The 17,889-nt window shown below is 37.5% G+C and overlaps 1 protein-coding gene across 2 annotated transcripts in view; it reads right to left on the bottom strand.

The window, feature by feature from the left end:
- pemt (phosphatidylethanolamine N-methyltransferase) overlaps positions 1 to 17,889 on the bottom strand; it is an 86,116-nt gene that overhangs the window by 37,859 nt on the left and 30,368 nt on the right. For both annotated transcript variants that reach the window (XM_084434993.1, XM_084434992.1), the window contains 2 exons: positions 15,680 to 15,795; positions 399 to 544 (listed from right to left, as the gene is read on the bottom strand). In XM_084434993.1, the coding sequence (XP_084291119.1) occupies positions 399 to 544; positions 15,680 to 15,795 (262 nt within the window). The remainder of the gene's footprint in view (positions 1 to 398; positions 545 to 15,679; positions 15,796 to 17,889) is intronic.

Raw genomic sequence — 17,889 nt, 5'->3', positions numbered from 1 at the left:
TATATGTATATGTATATGAATATGCATAAGTATATGTATATGAATATGTATATGTATATGAATATGTATATGTATATGTATATGAATATGCATAAGTATATGTATATGAATATGTATATGTATATGTATATGTATATGAATATGTATATGTATATGTGTATGAATATGCATAAGTATATGTATATGTATATGAATATGTATATGTATATGTATATGAATATGCATAAGTATATGTATATGTATATGTATATGAATATGAATATGTATATGTATATGTATATGTATATGTATATGTATATGTATATGAATATGCATAAGTATATGTATATGTATATGTATGGAAGGTGAGAGAGCTGTAAGGCTGGATGTGGTACAGAAGGATCAGTGGATGTATTTACCCAGGAAAGTGCCAGTGACACCCAGAGCCATGAAGCTGCTGATGACGAACAGAGATCCCAGTGTGAGGAGAGCAGCTCCAGTGTAATACACCTGAGCATTATCCATCGGATCCCAGCGAGACTGACCCTTCATGGCCACTGTAATGCTGAGAGACACACAGAGACAGAGAGACAGAGACAGATCACTAAAAACATACGAGTCCAAATATAACCTTCCAGCCTGTGTTTGTTTGGTCACGTAATTCATAACGATGTGAATTATAAAGAAGCAACGCATCCCAGCCCTATCATACACCGGCACAATGCAGCTCCAGGCGCGACGCGTGTGTGTTTAGTTTCAGCCCGACGCAGTTTTCATTTTCACGTCCTGCGCCACGTTGTTTAAATAGCAAATGCATTTGCTCTCATCTGTGGCCCATGTGCTGCTGGTCTGAGAACGAGGTGTGTGTTCTGGTGCATTGTTGGTGCGTTGCTATTTTGAGGAACTGAAATAGTCTGAGCCATTGACCAACAAAAACCTGGTCTAAAGTCAATGGCGCAGTATTTTTTTTGTTATTTAAATAGCGCATTAGTAATGTGCGCCTTTAGGCGGGTCCACAATGCGCGTACACTTTGTCCTGTAGATGGTCTGTTTGCGCTTTAACCTCACACACACACACACACACACACACCCCTTTATCCTCGCGCATGAGCAGATCTGTTTCCTCTCTAGAAACACGTTCAGTTTTTCTGCTTGCTAATTCCGTCATGTAAATAGCGAATCTGCTATGGCGCGAGCGCAACCGGCTTTTAAAGGGAATGGGAGAAGAGACTCTGATTGGTTTATTGCACATAAAGCCCAAAACACACCCATTACTCATTAAGAGAATAGAGACAAAATACCCAATTACTCATTACTCATAAAAAATAAATAAAAAGACGTACCGTCCTCCACCCATGGTTCGCACTCACTTGCATATGGTTAATCATATATAATCATAAATCTCCTCAGTGCCGGTCCTAGACTTTTGGGGTCCCTGAGCGAAACCTTGTGAGGTGTCCCTGTCAGTGCCTTCATAAAGACCCCAAAATGCCCCGCAACCCCATGTTCTTTCAGAGCAGTTTCACTGTCAACAAACAACTGAGTTGAAAGTCATCTATCTATAAATTACAGAAACGTCTGTCTGTCTGTGTGTCTGTCTGTCTGTCTGTGTGTGTGTGTGTCTGTTAACCGCATATCTCTCGAACCGTTAGTCCGATGGATTTCAAACTCGACAGGTGTCTCGCCACGGGCACGAGTAAGTGCAGTGCCAAGTTTGACGTTGTTTGGGATGAGAAATGCAAAAGATATCGTTAAATATATCATTTTTATAAGGTTGTGGTTTAAAAATAAACATTCTGACATAAACACTCAGTCAGCTACACTGTTTACTTCTGAATATTATAGTTTGGTTCCAGAACGTGATAAATCCATCTATCTATAAATTACAGAAACGTCTGTCTGTCTGTGTGTCTGTCTGTCTGTGTGTCTGTCTGTGTGTGTGTGTGTGTGTGTCTGTTAACCGCATATCTCTCGAACCGTTAGTCCGATGGATTTCAAACTTGACAGGTGTCTCGCTACGGGCACAAGTAAGTGCAGTGCCAAGTTTGACGTTGTTTGGATGAGAAATGCAAAAGATATCGTTAAATATATCATTTTTAGAAGGTTGTGGTTTAAAAATAAACATTCTGACATTAGAGGGGTGTATCGGTCAAAGAAGCCCCGAGAAGGTTGTGGTTTAAAAATAAACATTCTGACCTAAACACTCAGTCAGCTACACTGTTTACTTATGAATATTATAGTTTGGTTCCAGAACGTGATAAATCCATTTTGATTAATTTGAGTAAAAAGGTGTTTTCTTTACCAAGAGAGTGGCAAGATGAAAACCACTATTTTCTGTTTCAAACTTTCACATAGCATCTTTAGGTTATAATAACATAAAAAATTCAAATCCAGATTTTGATTTTCAAAGATTTATTATAAAACGGATTATTTTTTCCCAAAAATGCAATAAATTCATGACACTTTTTTTTCCAAAATGCAATTAATCCATTGAATCAATATACAAGTTATTTTTTTATCATATTGAAACTGTTGAAATCAGCCATCGCTAAGAAATATCTCCTGAACTTTTTTGTTCAGCGATCAGCTCACAAAAACTGATTTTGCACGGGCACTTTGCACTGCTCCCTGAATCAACACGCTTATGCATTTGTGGATGTAAACTGAATCTACAAGTCAGCTATGCTGTTTACTTCTGAATATTATATTTCATTCTGGTGCGCTTAACGTTATCGCTACTGTGTAAATGCTATTCACCAACTTAACATATCCTTTTCAGTGCGTTCACATTGTGTTTCATGGGCATCATTTGTAGTAGGCTAACCTATTCACAAACTGTTTGCCTCAAGCATAGCGTTTTCTCGGAGTTCACGTTGTGCTTTCTACCATGCACAAATAAAAATGTCACTGAACTTTTGCTGTGTAATTGTAACAATGAGCACTCAAACACACCAAACCAACAATTACTAAAAACACACTTAAAAACTGATTTTGCACGGGCATTTTGCACTAGTTAATACACTTTCACGATTAGTTAACCTTGACAGCTGTAATAGTTGAAACGTGCTTAAAGTTTTCGAGAGAGTTCCACATGTAATATTTAGCTATTTTACATGCAAAGATGTCAGCCAATCACAGCAGTGGGCGTTTACACTGACGTCTCACAGCCAATCACAGCAGTGGGCGTTTACACTGACGTCTCACAGCCAATCACAGCAGTGGGCGTTTACACTGACGTCTCACAGCCAATCACAGCAGTGGGCGTTTACACTGAAGTCTCACAGCCAATCACAGCAAAGGGCGTTTACACTGACGTCTCACTGCCAATCACAGCAGTGGGCGTTTACACTGACGTCTCACAGCCAATCACAGCAGAGGGCGTTTACACTGATGTCTCACAGCCAATCACAGCAGTGGGCGTTTACACTTAAGTCTCACAGCCAATCACAGTAGTGGGCGTTTACACTGACGTCTCACAGCCAATCACAGCAGTGGGCGTTTACACTGACGTCTCACAGCCAATCACAGCAGTGGGCGTTTACACTGACGTCTCACAGCCAATCACAGCAGTGGGCGTTTACACTGAAGTCTCACAGCCAATCACAGCAAAGGGCGTTTACACTGACGTCTCACTGCCAATCACAGCAGTGGGCGTTTACACTGACGTCTCACAGCCAATCACAGCAGAGGGCGTTTACACTGATGTCTCACAGCCAATCACAGCAGTGGGCGTTTACACTTAAGTCTCACAGCCAATCACAGTAGTGGGCGTTTACACTGACGTCTCACAGCCAATCACAGCAGTGGGCGTTTACACTGACGTCTCACACAAACACACCCCTTTAAACAAGAGCATTCAAATCAGAGGATTGCATCAGGGTATGAAAAATACCTTTTATTTCTAAATTATGACCATTTTTTAAATTGATTTTAAAAACCATAGTAACATTCTAAGTGCACCCCAGGAAACATTATAAAACATGCAGTTCATGACCCCTTTAAGAGACACACTGCTCTACTTTCTATTATGTTCCTCAAATGGAAAGAGAGGACGGTTCGAACACATCTGGACTTCCAGCTGACTTCTACATTACTGTGGGTAATTTCCACAATCAGCAGGAGAGATGTTCCCAACACAGTCCCGACTGACAGACACTTTCAGAGTGATTATCCCCTGCGTCTCTCTTTCAGGCTCTGACACCAAAGCTGAACACAAATACTTGGGACTTGTACGTGACAAAGAGTTTTCAGAGTGTTTTCAGGGCTTCTGGGTCACGGCTACATCAAGAAAAGTCACCATGAAATCAAAATATATATTTGTTTTGCATATTTATATACTTTACTGTAAATATCAACTTTTTTCCCATCCCTAAATTGTATTGAATTGTATATATTGCACTACTGTTGAATACCTGAGCCTCAACCAAATGCATTTCAATGAACAAATTGTCTTTGAGATTTTAATATATGACAAATAAATAAACTTGAAAATTTACCATTCCTATTTTTTATTGAAAATTGCAGTATTTATTCTAAGCGATTTATCGGAGCACATCATTATTGCGTAAATAATCTTGAATCAGAATAACTTCCTCTTACAGCATCTCTTCTCTGATGATGTGGGCGGGGCCCCAAACCACAACCATCCAATCAATTCCCACGAACAAAATCAAGCCCCGCCCACATTTGTACTTGTTCCAGAAGCGTTTCACTCGGATATACGACACAATAGAGAAGAAAAGACCAGGGCAACCTCCCTTTCATGCCGACTTTAACTACTTCAACAGGAATAAAGATGCACTTTTAAGGTAAAGTGACGTAAAGTTAAAGGTAAACAACTAAAAGTAACTAATATCTTGATTTCCCCATAAAAACACTGTCTCTCTGATGCTATTCAAAACAAAGCAATCGAGTCCTGAATGGATGACTTTTTTTTTTAAAGGCCAAAACCCGGAAATTAGTTGCATTTAAACAATACAATGCAAGAACATATTTAAACATTCAATGCATCATTAATTCTTTTTTAAAAATATTTAACTTGTGCTTATGCTTGAGCTTATAGTGAAAAGTTCATTCAAGCTTATACGATTAATCAGTTCCAAAAAGAAGTACAAAACCTGTGCTAATTGAAAGAAAACAAGTTAAAAAAGATGAAATCCAATATTTGGCAATAGCATAGTATAACAAGAGATTTATAAGCAACTTTTTGAAAGCAAGTCATTTGTGACTCAGAAAAGCAAAAAAAAAAAAAAAAAAAAAGCACAAAAATAATATTTTTCAAAGGGGGAAGTTATTAAATACTGTGTGAACAAAATGAAAAAAACCTCCATAGGTCAAAATGACCGGACCACATCTCTCACATTGTGTTCAATCATTTGAGCTGGAGAGGATTTTCTTTTTATTACTCACCATAAACAAGTAATATCATCTCAATTATTTTTCAAGAGAAAAATGGTCTCAATCATTTTAAGAGAAAAATGTATTATACTAAAACCAAATGCATTTGACACATTTATTTTATACTAAGTATACTACAAATACATTTAAATATATATACTTAATATAAATTCCCTGCAAATGTACTTTTGATCTACTAAATTGATATACTCAAACTAATTTTGAACTTAAGGCACTTTAGTTATCCGGAAATAGTGCTGAAGTCCAACTAAAGATACACTGAAGTATATTTGATTGGGCTAAAGTGGAACTATTGCAAGTATACTTCAGGTACACGTTAAATATCGTGCATTTAAAGTATTATATTAAACAGATATCATACTATCCTTAATAATAGTGATATTAAAACACATTTTAGGCTTAGTATTAAGAAATGTGCATTGTGCAATAAATAAAAGTTTCATTATAATATTTATATCATTAAGTGTGAAGTGATATGTCAGTAATATGTTATGTATGCTAATACTTAGTATGAAATAAATGTATTTTAAATGTTTTTTTATGTATGTTTTTTTTCTTCAATAGACACAGTTGATACTATATGGATACAAGATACAAATATATCCTGAATTATACAATCAAAAGTATAAAATTTTCTGCTCTTTATATAAATTTGGATTTATAAGTATATCTAACTTTATCTTCATACACAATTCGACTATGAGGCATGAAGATATTAAGATATTATAAACATTAACATCATGATATTCTGTAAAGCTGCTAAAACAAGCTGTATTGTGTACAGTATAGCGCTATGTAAAAACAAAATTGACTTGACAATTTTCTTCTGTTCATAAGTGAAAAACGATCACGGAAGTGTTGAAAATCCACCACAGTGAGTCAAAGTTTTAATAAGATGTTTTCCACAAAACGTAACATTTTGAATGAAAAAGTTCAGCTTTTGTCGTGATGCTGAAAGCCATAAAGCGTATTTGAAGAGCTGTGGGCTTTTTTTTCTGTGGAAAGCCTCTCATAAGCAGTTCAGTGTTTTTCTCAAGAGAAACACAGATATTTGTGAGACACCCACACCAGCGATGGTGCTAAAGGTCCTGCATTGGTAAACTACACCTGATAAAGGTTTGAGAAATCCTTTTGTAACCGTTATGAGCTTCAAGAAGCTCTGTTGATCAGGCTTTATTTCAGGCAAGCAGGTTTTGTTGTGATTGCCCACTGAAGAGGTCAGGTCAGATCAAACCCACACAGAAACTTACTGGAACATTTGATTTCGATGTCTGCGCTTAGTAAGGTCACATCGTGCCGTACCTTCTTCTTCTGACTCTGATGCCTTCGGTAGGAAACACTCGAAACGGTGGCCATTTTAAATCACAGCATTGAAACTGAACACAGTCTATAGCCGTGTTTCCATTACAGATTTGCGCAGATTTATTTTCTAAATGTCGATAAAAGACTATTACAAAATGGCGGTTTCCATTAACCGATGTTATACGACTAAAACATAGTTTTTTCCTCTCACGATAAGTCATTACAAACATCATGGCGACGGATGTTGGTAGGTTTATGTATATCTCAGCCGCCGCACTGGCCATTATGTTTAATGGAAGGAGACATAAGTGTTTTTTCCAATCATTAATGGTAAGGAAAGCCCCTTATACTGGGAGCGGCACATATGAGGAGTTTCTGGGTGTTTCTCACTCATTTCTGCTTTGAGGTCTTTATAAATTGTTGCATTTCTTTGTTGTTCAGAATCCAGTATTCCCGTGATACTTTTGTCTTTTACGAGTTTAATAAATAACTTTGTCTCGTCTTCTGTCCAGTCATACCGCGCCTTCTTTAAAGGAACACGCCGACTTTTTGGGACTTTAGCTTATTCACCGTAGAGTTAGATAAGTCCACACACACCCTTCTCATCTCCGTGCGTGCCGTAACTCTGTCTGACGCACCCACCGCTAGCCTAGCTTAGCACAAACACTGGAGGTAAATGGCTCCAGCTAGCATACTGCTCCCAATGAGTGAAAAAATAACGCCAACATTTTCCTATTTACATGTTGTGATTTGTATAGTCACAGCGTGTGCAAATAACAAGGTCACATGACACACAGCCATCTTCTAACCGTACACATACTGGGAACTATATTCTCAGAAGGGTGTGTATGGACTTATCTAACTCTGGGGGATACAGTGAACAAGCTAAAGTCCCAAAAAGTCTCTTTCTTTAAAGAATGATCGACTGTTATGTACAGCAGGTGACCTGTAAATGCGCAAAAACTGTTTCCATTGCAGTTTTGCGAAATATTCCTTTTCCAAATTGCTTGAAAAACCACCTCATGCGATTTATGGGAGTTTTTGCGAAATCGACGTGTTTCCATTGGACGTATTTTCAATTTCAATTTGCGCAATTTGAAGGGTTAATGGAAATGCGCTTATGAAGCTAAAGCAATTCATGTCAAGACAATCTTTTATGGACCAACAATGTATCAGTTATCGATCTTTTTTATTTATTGGTACCTTGGTCTATGTTGTATATTTAATTGTGCGTGCTCTTTTTCCCCTATTTTTATACTTCGATTGCACTTGCCGTCATCTAACTTTCACTTAAAGGGTTAGTTCACCCAAAAATGAAAATTCCTCATGTCGTTCCAAACCCGAGAGACTTTCTTTCATCTTCAGAACACAAATGAAGATATTTTAAATCTGAGAGATTTCTGTCCCTCCATTGACAGCTTCGCAACTCCACGTTTACACAAGAAAGCGATCCGGTCGAATGCGTTTTCAACTCCCTCTGGAAGTGGTCGAAAGTAGACAAGCTCAAAATGTTTTAGACCCCGTTTACACCTGTATTTAGTGTCGTCCATTTGTGATCCGATCGACCAAAACGCATCATAATACCAGGGCCTTTAGGAGCGAATGCACGGATCCAATATACTGATACTGATACACATGCGTTTACTTTCTTAGAATGATTTCTGAAGGATCATGTGACACCGAAGACTGGAGTAATGATACTGAAAATTCAGCTTTGCATCACAGAAATAAATAATATTTGAAAGTATATTAAAATAGAAAAACATTATTTTAAATTGCAATAATATTTCACAATATTACAGTTTTTTTCTGTATTTTTGATCAAATAAATGCAGGCCTGATGAGCATAAGAGACTTCTTTCAAAAACATTACATTAGCCAACGCAGATTTTTACTCGCATATATATATACACACACACACACATAGTATATATGTCATCAGACCCTCAGCACGTGAGTCAATGACGAGGGAGATCAGAGAAAACAGAATATCGACTGCTCTCACGTGTCGTATTGTGTTCGTTTCGTGTGCATTAAACTCGGGTGGCACTTCTGAGAAGAGTTTTAATGTGCACTCTCAAAAAGACAGGAGACAAAAAGAAAATAAAAGCATATTTTATCAAGGAGGGCTTGTTTATTGATCGTTCTGAGCTTGTGCGTCAAACTTTAAAGCTCTCTCTTTATATTGACATGTCTTGAGAGATGAGGAAAAAACACAGACGAAACACTCAAAGGAATCAAAGGAAATCTGCCTGTGAAGAGTCTTGTATTTTGATGTTTATGAGATCACACAGTGCTTTATTTTCCCAAGATAAAAAAATCACGATGTGCTGACTCAGCAAAAGCTCTTCACAAGCTCGAATTCATTCAGGGACGGAACAACACACCAGGTAAATGTTCGTCGATCACGTGATAAAAAGGTGCAGAGTGGGCCTCTTTAAAACAGTGCAGCTGGAGGAAATGAAATATATTATTTGTAAAAAAAAAAAATTTTTTATTACTCTTCATGTATTAAATTCATATGTATGTCTCGCACCTCCTGTTCTTGTCGCGTTAAAGAAAAGTTTAGAAAAACAAAGTGTTTGACTTTTGTAAGTCTGTAATTAAAATAAGTTTTTACAGCTAGTCATCCAGTCATGAATAGTATAGGCTTCAAAAGCGGTCCCTCCTGCTTTAAAGTGAAGGGGGGGAAAAATATCTCAGTGATTGAAATTGGGTGACTTCAGTATGAAAAACAGGACAATTTGTGCTGATGACCCATTTACATGATTAGATGATGGCCATCTTCTGTTCCTCTCCTGAAAATACTCATTTAGACGTGTGGCAAACCCAAGAGATGAAGATGAAATGGCCTTAACTCAATCATTTTTTATAAGAACATGACTTACATCATTGTTCTTACATCATTTTTCAAAGAAATGCTGATTAATCTCTGACACACAGGTGTGTAATTGGCCGAATGAAGGTCAGGGAAATAAATGGGCTACATTTTCAGGCACACACACACACACACACACACACACACACACACACACACACGGCAGATGTAACAGGTTGAGTCAGGTCAGTTCTTTGCATTTCATGTCAGATAATGGAGTGACAGATGAGGATAGTGTGGACGTGAAATCATACTCATATAACACAGGATACAATAGAGACAAATGCCTGATGAGAGAGAATGAGAAGGTCATGTTTGGGTTATGGAGAGACATGGCACAGATTTACCATCAGAAATTACTATCTTGAAAGGTGAAGAAAAGCTCATGTGTGAAAGGATTATATATGAATACTTCTAGTGTTATAGGGCTCTATCTTGCACCCAGCGCAATTGACTTTGTACAGCGACGCATGTATCATTCCTATTTTGCACCCGACGCACAGCGGACTTTTCCCTCCACAGACGCACGTCGGTAAATTAGGGAATGAACTTGCGCTCCCGGGGGCGGTTCAGCGAAAAGAGGAGGCGTGTTCCGGCGCAAACGTTCCCTGGTGCTATTTTGCAGTTTCAGAAAACAATTCCGCCACTGACTTTAGACTAGGTTTTTCCTGGTCAGTGGAGGAATTGTTTTCTGAAACGGCAAAATACCGCGTTATTCAGAGGCTATTTTAAGAGCGCATGCTTGGCCATAATGTAGCGTGTGCACAACGCGCATACACTTCTCTCATCTACACATAAGCAGCAGTTTCCATTTTTGCAAACCATACATAATTACAAGGAAAAATATTACCACACGAGGGAAATCATTGTTGTGTCCATGAAGATGTGAAAAAATAGGCATAAATCTAGCTTACACATTACCCAAATTATCATACGCCTGTTTAACCGAAGCTAATTTGGGTGTGTTTCTCCATCCCCAATGTCACTTCTCTGTGTTTTGATTCAGAACGTTAAAATAGGGCCCATAGTCTGTTATGTTCACACAAATCAGACACAGAATTATTTGTTATATTTAACAAATAATCTTTAAAACTCAACCAACAACAAAATGAGACACCAAGGTATACAGATACAACCCCAGATACATGGACACCCCTGAAGAGCAAATAAACCCATGCATGAAAGCCATTTACGACCAGAGAGAATGTGAAAGTTACAAATGGAAAAGCACAGGCTGTAGAAAAGACACACAGAGCCCGTAAAACGGACTTTTCTGCATTAATTTATAGACAAACTGTTCTATAAATGAACATGCATATCCCAGGATGGTGTATCTATTATTACCGTTTTGTTTATTGTCTCATGTACTGTACTTTGTTTTATGCATGCTTTATGATTGAACAACTAGATAATGTAACCTTATACATGATTCCGATCAAAATAATCCTCATTTAATGCCCAAAACATTGGTGTACATCACCTCTTCAGAGCATACATTGTATTCTTGCTATATTAATTCAGAGTATGAAGGGACACAAAATGCTAACCCAGTACATATGCAAAATACCATGCTTGAAGGTATGGTACACTTTCCCTCCAAAGTTTTAAGTTCCTATTGGCTCACTGGCAGTGTATCCACTACATTTTTGTGTATTTAAGGGGTCATGACATGAGCAAATTTAATTTGCTTTGATAATTGACATAAGAGGTCTTTGTACCGTTAAAATATCCTGCAAGTTTCAGAGCTTAAAACATCCTCATTATAAACCAAGCATTCATTTAATCAAGCTCCAAAATGGCTCGTTTTGTCATTGAGTGACCTGTGAAGTCACACGGGCAAAATGCAAATACATTTGAATCAATCAAATTCACTTTTATATGGTGTTTGCATATAAATGTATCTTTGCAGTGTGTGGACACAACCACCATACAATGAAGAAATCCATTCACTCCTTTTTTTTTTATCCTCAAAAAACCTAAACACTCTCAATAATCAAGCCGTTTGGATTTTTTGAGCGCTATGATGTCATAATGCTCATGCCCCGCCCCTGACCACTGACGGACTGTCCCGTATTAGCATATTTCCGCCCTCAGCCATTTGTATACTGTCCGTTAAGGCATCACTTTATGTGTCTTGTGTCGACACGCCCCATGAAGAGAGGGGTGGGTGTGTGTTTGTGTGTGTGTTTGTGTGTGGGGGGGGGGGGGGGGGGCAGTTGCTCATTATCATTTAAAGAGACATGCACCAAAACGGGTCGCTGTGAACAGAGCTGTTTTTGAGGAGGTAAAAGGGTGTTGTTTTACACAACCATTGAGGAATTTTAACCAAAGTATGTTACAAACTTTACATGAACACCCTAAAGAATCATACCAACTTGTGGAAAATGGGCATCCGATGACCCCTTTAAAGGAGTCGCGCCTTAACCATTTATCAATTCAGACAGAGGGTCAGAATGAAGGTTGAAAATAATGGTTATTCCACAAAATATTTGTTTGTTTTTTGTGTGTGCAAAAATTATTAACATTATAAGTGAACCTCAAGGAACATATTAAAAGAATCGAATAATCCATGTCATGACCCTTTTAAAACGAAACCACTGCCTTACTAGTCTTAAAAAACTTGCTGCTGCAAAGCTATAGTCAAAAATATTGGTAGACATGCATTTAGCTTTTGAAATACTTTTCCTTTTGTCATATTTGCTGTTGCTAGTGTTTTATAAAAGCAATATTCAAATGCAGCCATGCAGCCTACATGTTTTCTCATGGCTAATTGTTTTTTTTTACAGTTTAGAACAGAACAAATGAGTTTAACATTGTGTGAGAACATGGTGACAGGTCCAAAATTAGAGAAATGAAGTGATAAATGCCCTTAATTCCTTAAATTAAATAAATGCACTGAGATCCATGCTTAATTAGGTGCTGAAATTGTCTTTTGGCAGAACAAACTGCGCGTGAAACAGTCTAGCATTATCATGATAAATCAATAATAACCTCATAGGGAAAGTTATTTGTGCTTTCAACGTGAAATTCTGCTTTAAAAAGGCAGCGGATAGCAGTGGGGTTCTGAAATGAGGCAAAGGTAAAAAGTTAAAAAAATTCAACAAATAAAAAACTCCCAATCATATATCAATCATATCCATCCCCCATCAAACCCAGCGCATTACTGTTGTAATATGGATTCTTTTCTCATCCACTTTTGAGGCGGCACTGCATCTCTCGCCTCCTCCGAGGAAATAGATGGTTTGTTTAATCGTCAAAGGCGTCATGAATCTTCAGAGACTCTATGAATAGGTGTCTTTCAATACATCAATTCTTTTAGGATTTGTGTGCAACCACAGTGTAATGAATCATACACAATAATAAAGACATTATGCATGCATTCAGATTAATCACTAATGTAAATCTAATTATAAATGGAATGTGACTGAATATAATAGATGTTAATCCACATGCTAATAGCTTTAGCTGGGTCTGTTTGGGGGATTAGAAATGTGTTCAGTGTACCGTAGCAGAATCTCTCCCTATAGACCGATGCATGAAAATGAAAAGATGTGCTTGTGCATAATTCCTCATCTGAAAGTCTAGCTGACTGTAAGCAGCATACAGTAAATCTTCTTGATGCGATTTTCAACAGGTTGCACATTTACTTGAAACCTATATATATTATGCATTATTAAAATATTTGTAATGCATTGATTATGTCTTGTAATGGACCTCATAATGCATTGAATGAATAATTATAATCAGGGCTTGACATTTAAAGGGGTGGTATGCCCTTTTCACAAGATGTAACATAAGTCTCTGATGTCCCCAGAGTGTGTATGTGAAGCTTTAGCCTAAAATACCCCACAGATATTTTTATATAGCATGTTAAAATTGTCACTTTTTGAGGGTGCGCAAAAACACACCATTTTGTGTCTGTTCCTTTAAATGCAAATGAGCTGCTGCTCCCGGCACAGGGGGCGGAGCTTCAAAAGCTCGTGCTTTTACCTCACACACACATGCACTGAAAATTTCAAAAACTTTTAGTCTTTTATGTTCAAACCGGATTCAGACAATGATGGAGAGACTCAAGAAGAAGTGACAACATGTAGAGGCAACAGGACATTTCTGAATTATGCGTAGTTATCTTCTAGTCATTGATTAGCATATTCTGTCGTGATAATCTATAAATCGAGTTCAGGGGGCGGGGTTTATGTAAATTCTAGGGTTGGTGATGTCACTAACCCGGGAGGAATGGAACCGTTTGTTATAGTCCTTAAAAAACGCTTTATTTAAAAGCAAATATCTCCCTTTGCTTTGAACTTTGAGCGCTGTGATTTTAAAAGTGAAATCATAATCAAGCACCCCTTTACCTTTTTTGCTCACCATCCACTGTGGCTAGTGGTTTTCCAAAGTTACAAACCACTTGACATTTTCGTGCCGCTCTATGATTTTTATAATGCATTATACATAAAGGCTTCAAGTAAAGTGCAACCACACTTTATCAGCTGAGCATTATGGGAAAAAGCACTCTGGTCACATATAAATCAGATTGTTCGTCATTCTGTTCCTGGTTGAAAGCAGGACTCTTGGCTGAGACTGAAAGAACAGATGCTAAGACTTTTCTTACGCATACTTTTTCATTCAATCCTGTCTTTTTTTTTTTGAACTAGTACGTCAGGCTGGACTTCAGATCCTTAAAGCACGTTGGCTATTTCTCTCGTTCTTTTCTTCCTGTCTCAGTAAGAAACCCGCACGTGTCACAGTGAATACACAGATGGCCATTTTTCCATTGGCATGAAAACAATAACCATACAGTCACAGTAACACAGCCCTGGCAGGTCGCACGCATGTAAATTAGGAAGGTGGAAAAAATAGCATCCCAAGAAATGCCGCTTTATTAACAAGAACTGGACATTTGCACAGACTTCTTAAAGAATTCCAGGACCTTTTTCCCCCTAAAGTCCATTCCATTTTTTTTTCTACTGGATTTAAATTTTTCTGAATTCCTTTTTGTTTGTTTTTTCATTAACATTTTAATGAATAAATTAAAATTTAGTCATTAAAAAGCATGTCTAATTAATTGAGATCATGAAACGTATACAATTTATTAAAAGTTCAACAAAAATGGAATTTTAGGCCCCTACGAAATCCATTTAATTTTTTCCCAAATTTTGTTTTAATTATTTAAAAAAATGATGAATAATGTCGTAATTATTTTAATAATTAAAAGCAGGTCTATTTTTCTCTCTTCTGACCAAAGCTATCCATTTTTTTCCCTCTTTTTCAAAGAATCATAGCAATGCTACCATAGATTTTAATTTTTTTGCTATAATTTGGGTCAAATAGGAACATCATGCAATTAACAAATAGCTATATAAGAAAATGAAGGTTAATACAAGAAAACAATTCTAAAGTGCATTCAGGTGGTGCATTTTTAAATACACCAGTTTATTTTATCTCTGCATAAAAATGTGTCTATTTACATTAAAAACAGTGCGGTCCAGTAAAGTGTGTTTAACAGTCATTGGAGTTTGACAAGGAAGGCATGATGGTTGTTTCAAAGTTATGTGCCTGTGTTAGATCATACTTCTGAAATACCCTTTTATAGATATACTTCCTTGCATGATAACAAAAGGCATCTCAATTTTGGAAAAGTTAGCAAGCTCAAAGTGTCCAGCGTAACAGGATTGACCCTGATAGTGATTGAGCAGAAGCATATTCAGTGTGCAACGCTCTCAGAACGGGGTAGAAAATAGCACCAGCTTGTCTAACACACACACACACACACACACAGAGAGAGAGAAAGCTGCTGGTTGTCACATGCAACGTCGATGACACCAGAAACGAATGCTGCCATGGCAACGGCGAGATACTCAGGAGAACCAACCAAATGAAATAAGCACGGTGAAAGTGCTGGTGGTCAGATGACCGCGTCAGACAGATGTCACAGTGTTATTATTATTGATGGAGTCAATAAAAGGCGGCAAAGTAAACAGTGAATCTTTTGCAAAATGGTGCAAAATGGCTCACTTGATCAATTTACAACATTATTGATGGCGATGCAGAGTTGAGCCGTGACAATAAATAATAAAATAATGCACATGTGGATGTAGTTACCTGTGGCTACGGTACACATTGAGGAGGAGGATGAGGAGAGCGAGGGAATAACAGGCCACATACGGGCCGCCGAAGAGCCGGGTCAGGCCTCGAGTCCTGTGCTCCCATCTGGCAACCTGAAACACACACACACACACACACACACACACACACACACCTGCTTTAATGAGGTTCTGAGACACATTCTTTATTATAACATTTTTGACCATTGAATCGGAGATCACCACAAATCTAGCTGTCATCTATTGGTGAAAGAAACGTGTACAACTAATAAATGTCCCATTAGAGTGAGAAAGACTAGAACCTAATATAATATTAAAAGAAAGCCCTATGATGCTATTCTAAAGAGACCTAATGTTGTTTTTGAGTCTCCAACAACAGGTTTACATGCATCCAAGGTCATTAAAACACTTTATTTTTAATCATTATATCCATTGCAGCATCAGCTCTTTTCTCTCAGTGTCTGAAACGATTCGATCAAGGATTCAGTCTCTCTAAACCCCGCCTCTCTGAGAGCTGCTCTGCTCTGATTGGTCAGACAGAACAGTCTGTTGTGATTGGCTTTGCTCCGATTGGTCAGATGACACGGTCTGTTGTGATTGGCTTTGCTCTGATTGGTCAGACAGAACAGTCTGTTGTGATTGGTCGACCACTTACGGCACGTGTCAGAAACCAAACGCTCATTATCATATCTGACTCTCAGCTCTTGACACACAGTGATACGGACAGTAACGATGGCGTGGGTTTTACCGTATCAATCTCATCAAAGTGGATTTGCTTTGTCAGCAGAAAACAGCGTCTTCTCGACATGAACAACACGAACCAAACTCTTCCAGTCTCAGATACACTCCAGTGTTTGAGGGCGGAGCTAAGAGACGCTGTTCAGCCAATCAAAACCAGAGGCGGGCATTATGCAAATTGGTTACAAACCTGGTTCAGCAGAAAGTGAGACTGAATCACTGACGACTCGTTTCAGGCGGTTCAGAATCGATTCTTTCTTTTAGGAGACAATAACTACATTTATCTTTGATGTTTGAAACTTTGCAGACATTTTACATTTATAACCAGTTATATTACACTACATGAAAGGTTATATCCGAAAACAGCATAACAGGGGCACTTTAAAATAAGTGTCAGAGTGTTACAATTACAATAAAAACATTAACCTTATTTGATGTTTAAAGTATTCTGTACCTATTAGATAATTAAACGATAACAGTTTCAGTGCTTTGATATTTCAGTGAGTCTTTAACCTCAAGTAACTGCATCACAGTTTCGCTTATTGGATGCTTTTTTAACATCATTGAATGAGGTCACTTTTCATTACTATCCAGTCCAATTCAACCATTTTAAATATGATTATTTTTAAATTGCATTCATAAAAATAAAAGTTCTTTATTGGCATTGATGGTTACATGAAGATTCAGATTAATAAAATGTTCTTCACACTTCAGAACTGTATATATACATATATATATACACATGTCTATATATATATATATATATATATATATATATATATATATATAAAACCATGCAGTCACAATTAATGTTATAATACAGAAATATACTATATTTATTTCAAAATATAAAGTATGTATATTTTTGATGCATATATGGTAGATTGCATGGCAACACCTGAAGTTAAATATAACCTTAGGTTCATCTTGTTTAATTACTGCTAAATATATTTACAATCGTTTGCATATTTCATAAAGAATTGATGCCAAGAATATTCAGCAAGTCAGATCAAGTCTCTTCATCATATTCTTTTATGGATCTCTCTCACAATAACTGAAGCGACCTGTCCTCACACAACCTAAGTTTATGTTACTTTTCCAACATGCATAATGTACAAACAACAGCCCGTTTCCAGCTTTTGAAATCATTAATGCTTCTTCTCTTCCCTCGTCTCTTTCTTTCAGGAGCCTCTCCAAACACACGCTGAGGTTTTGTTTGTAATCGCTCTCCTGACTGTATGGATATTCATAGTCCGTGCCTGTATTGTGGGCTCTTATCTGAATTAGAGCTGCTGAAACTCATAATTCATGAGCAGAGCATTCTCTTCAGTGATTCCCGGTTCAGCCCGGGTCACGGCACCAGCGATTACAGCTGATAAAGTGATTAAGAGTTTCGTGTAGCGCCTAATGAACAACTTCTGAGAGGACGATGAGAAGCCAGATGGTGGTCATGTCCTGAAACAGTTTTAC

Source organism: Rutilus rutilus (genome assembly GCF_951802725.1).
Source record: "Rutilus rutilus genome assembly, chromosome: 16".
Classification (NCBI taxonomy): domain Eukaryota; kingdom Metazoa; phylum Chordata; class Actinopteri; order Cypriniformes; family Leuciscidae; genus Rutilus; species Rutilus rutilus.
Note: the sequence above shows the minus strand (reverse complement) of the source record. Positions and strands in the feature narration are given on the sequence as shown.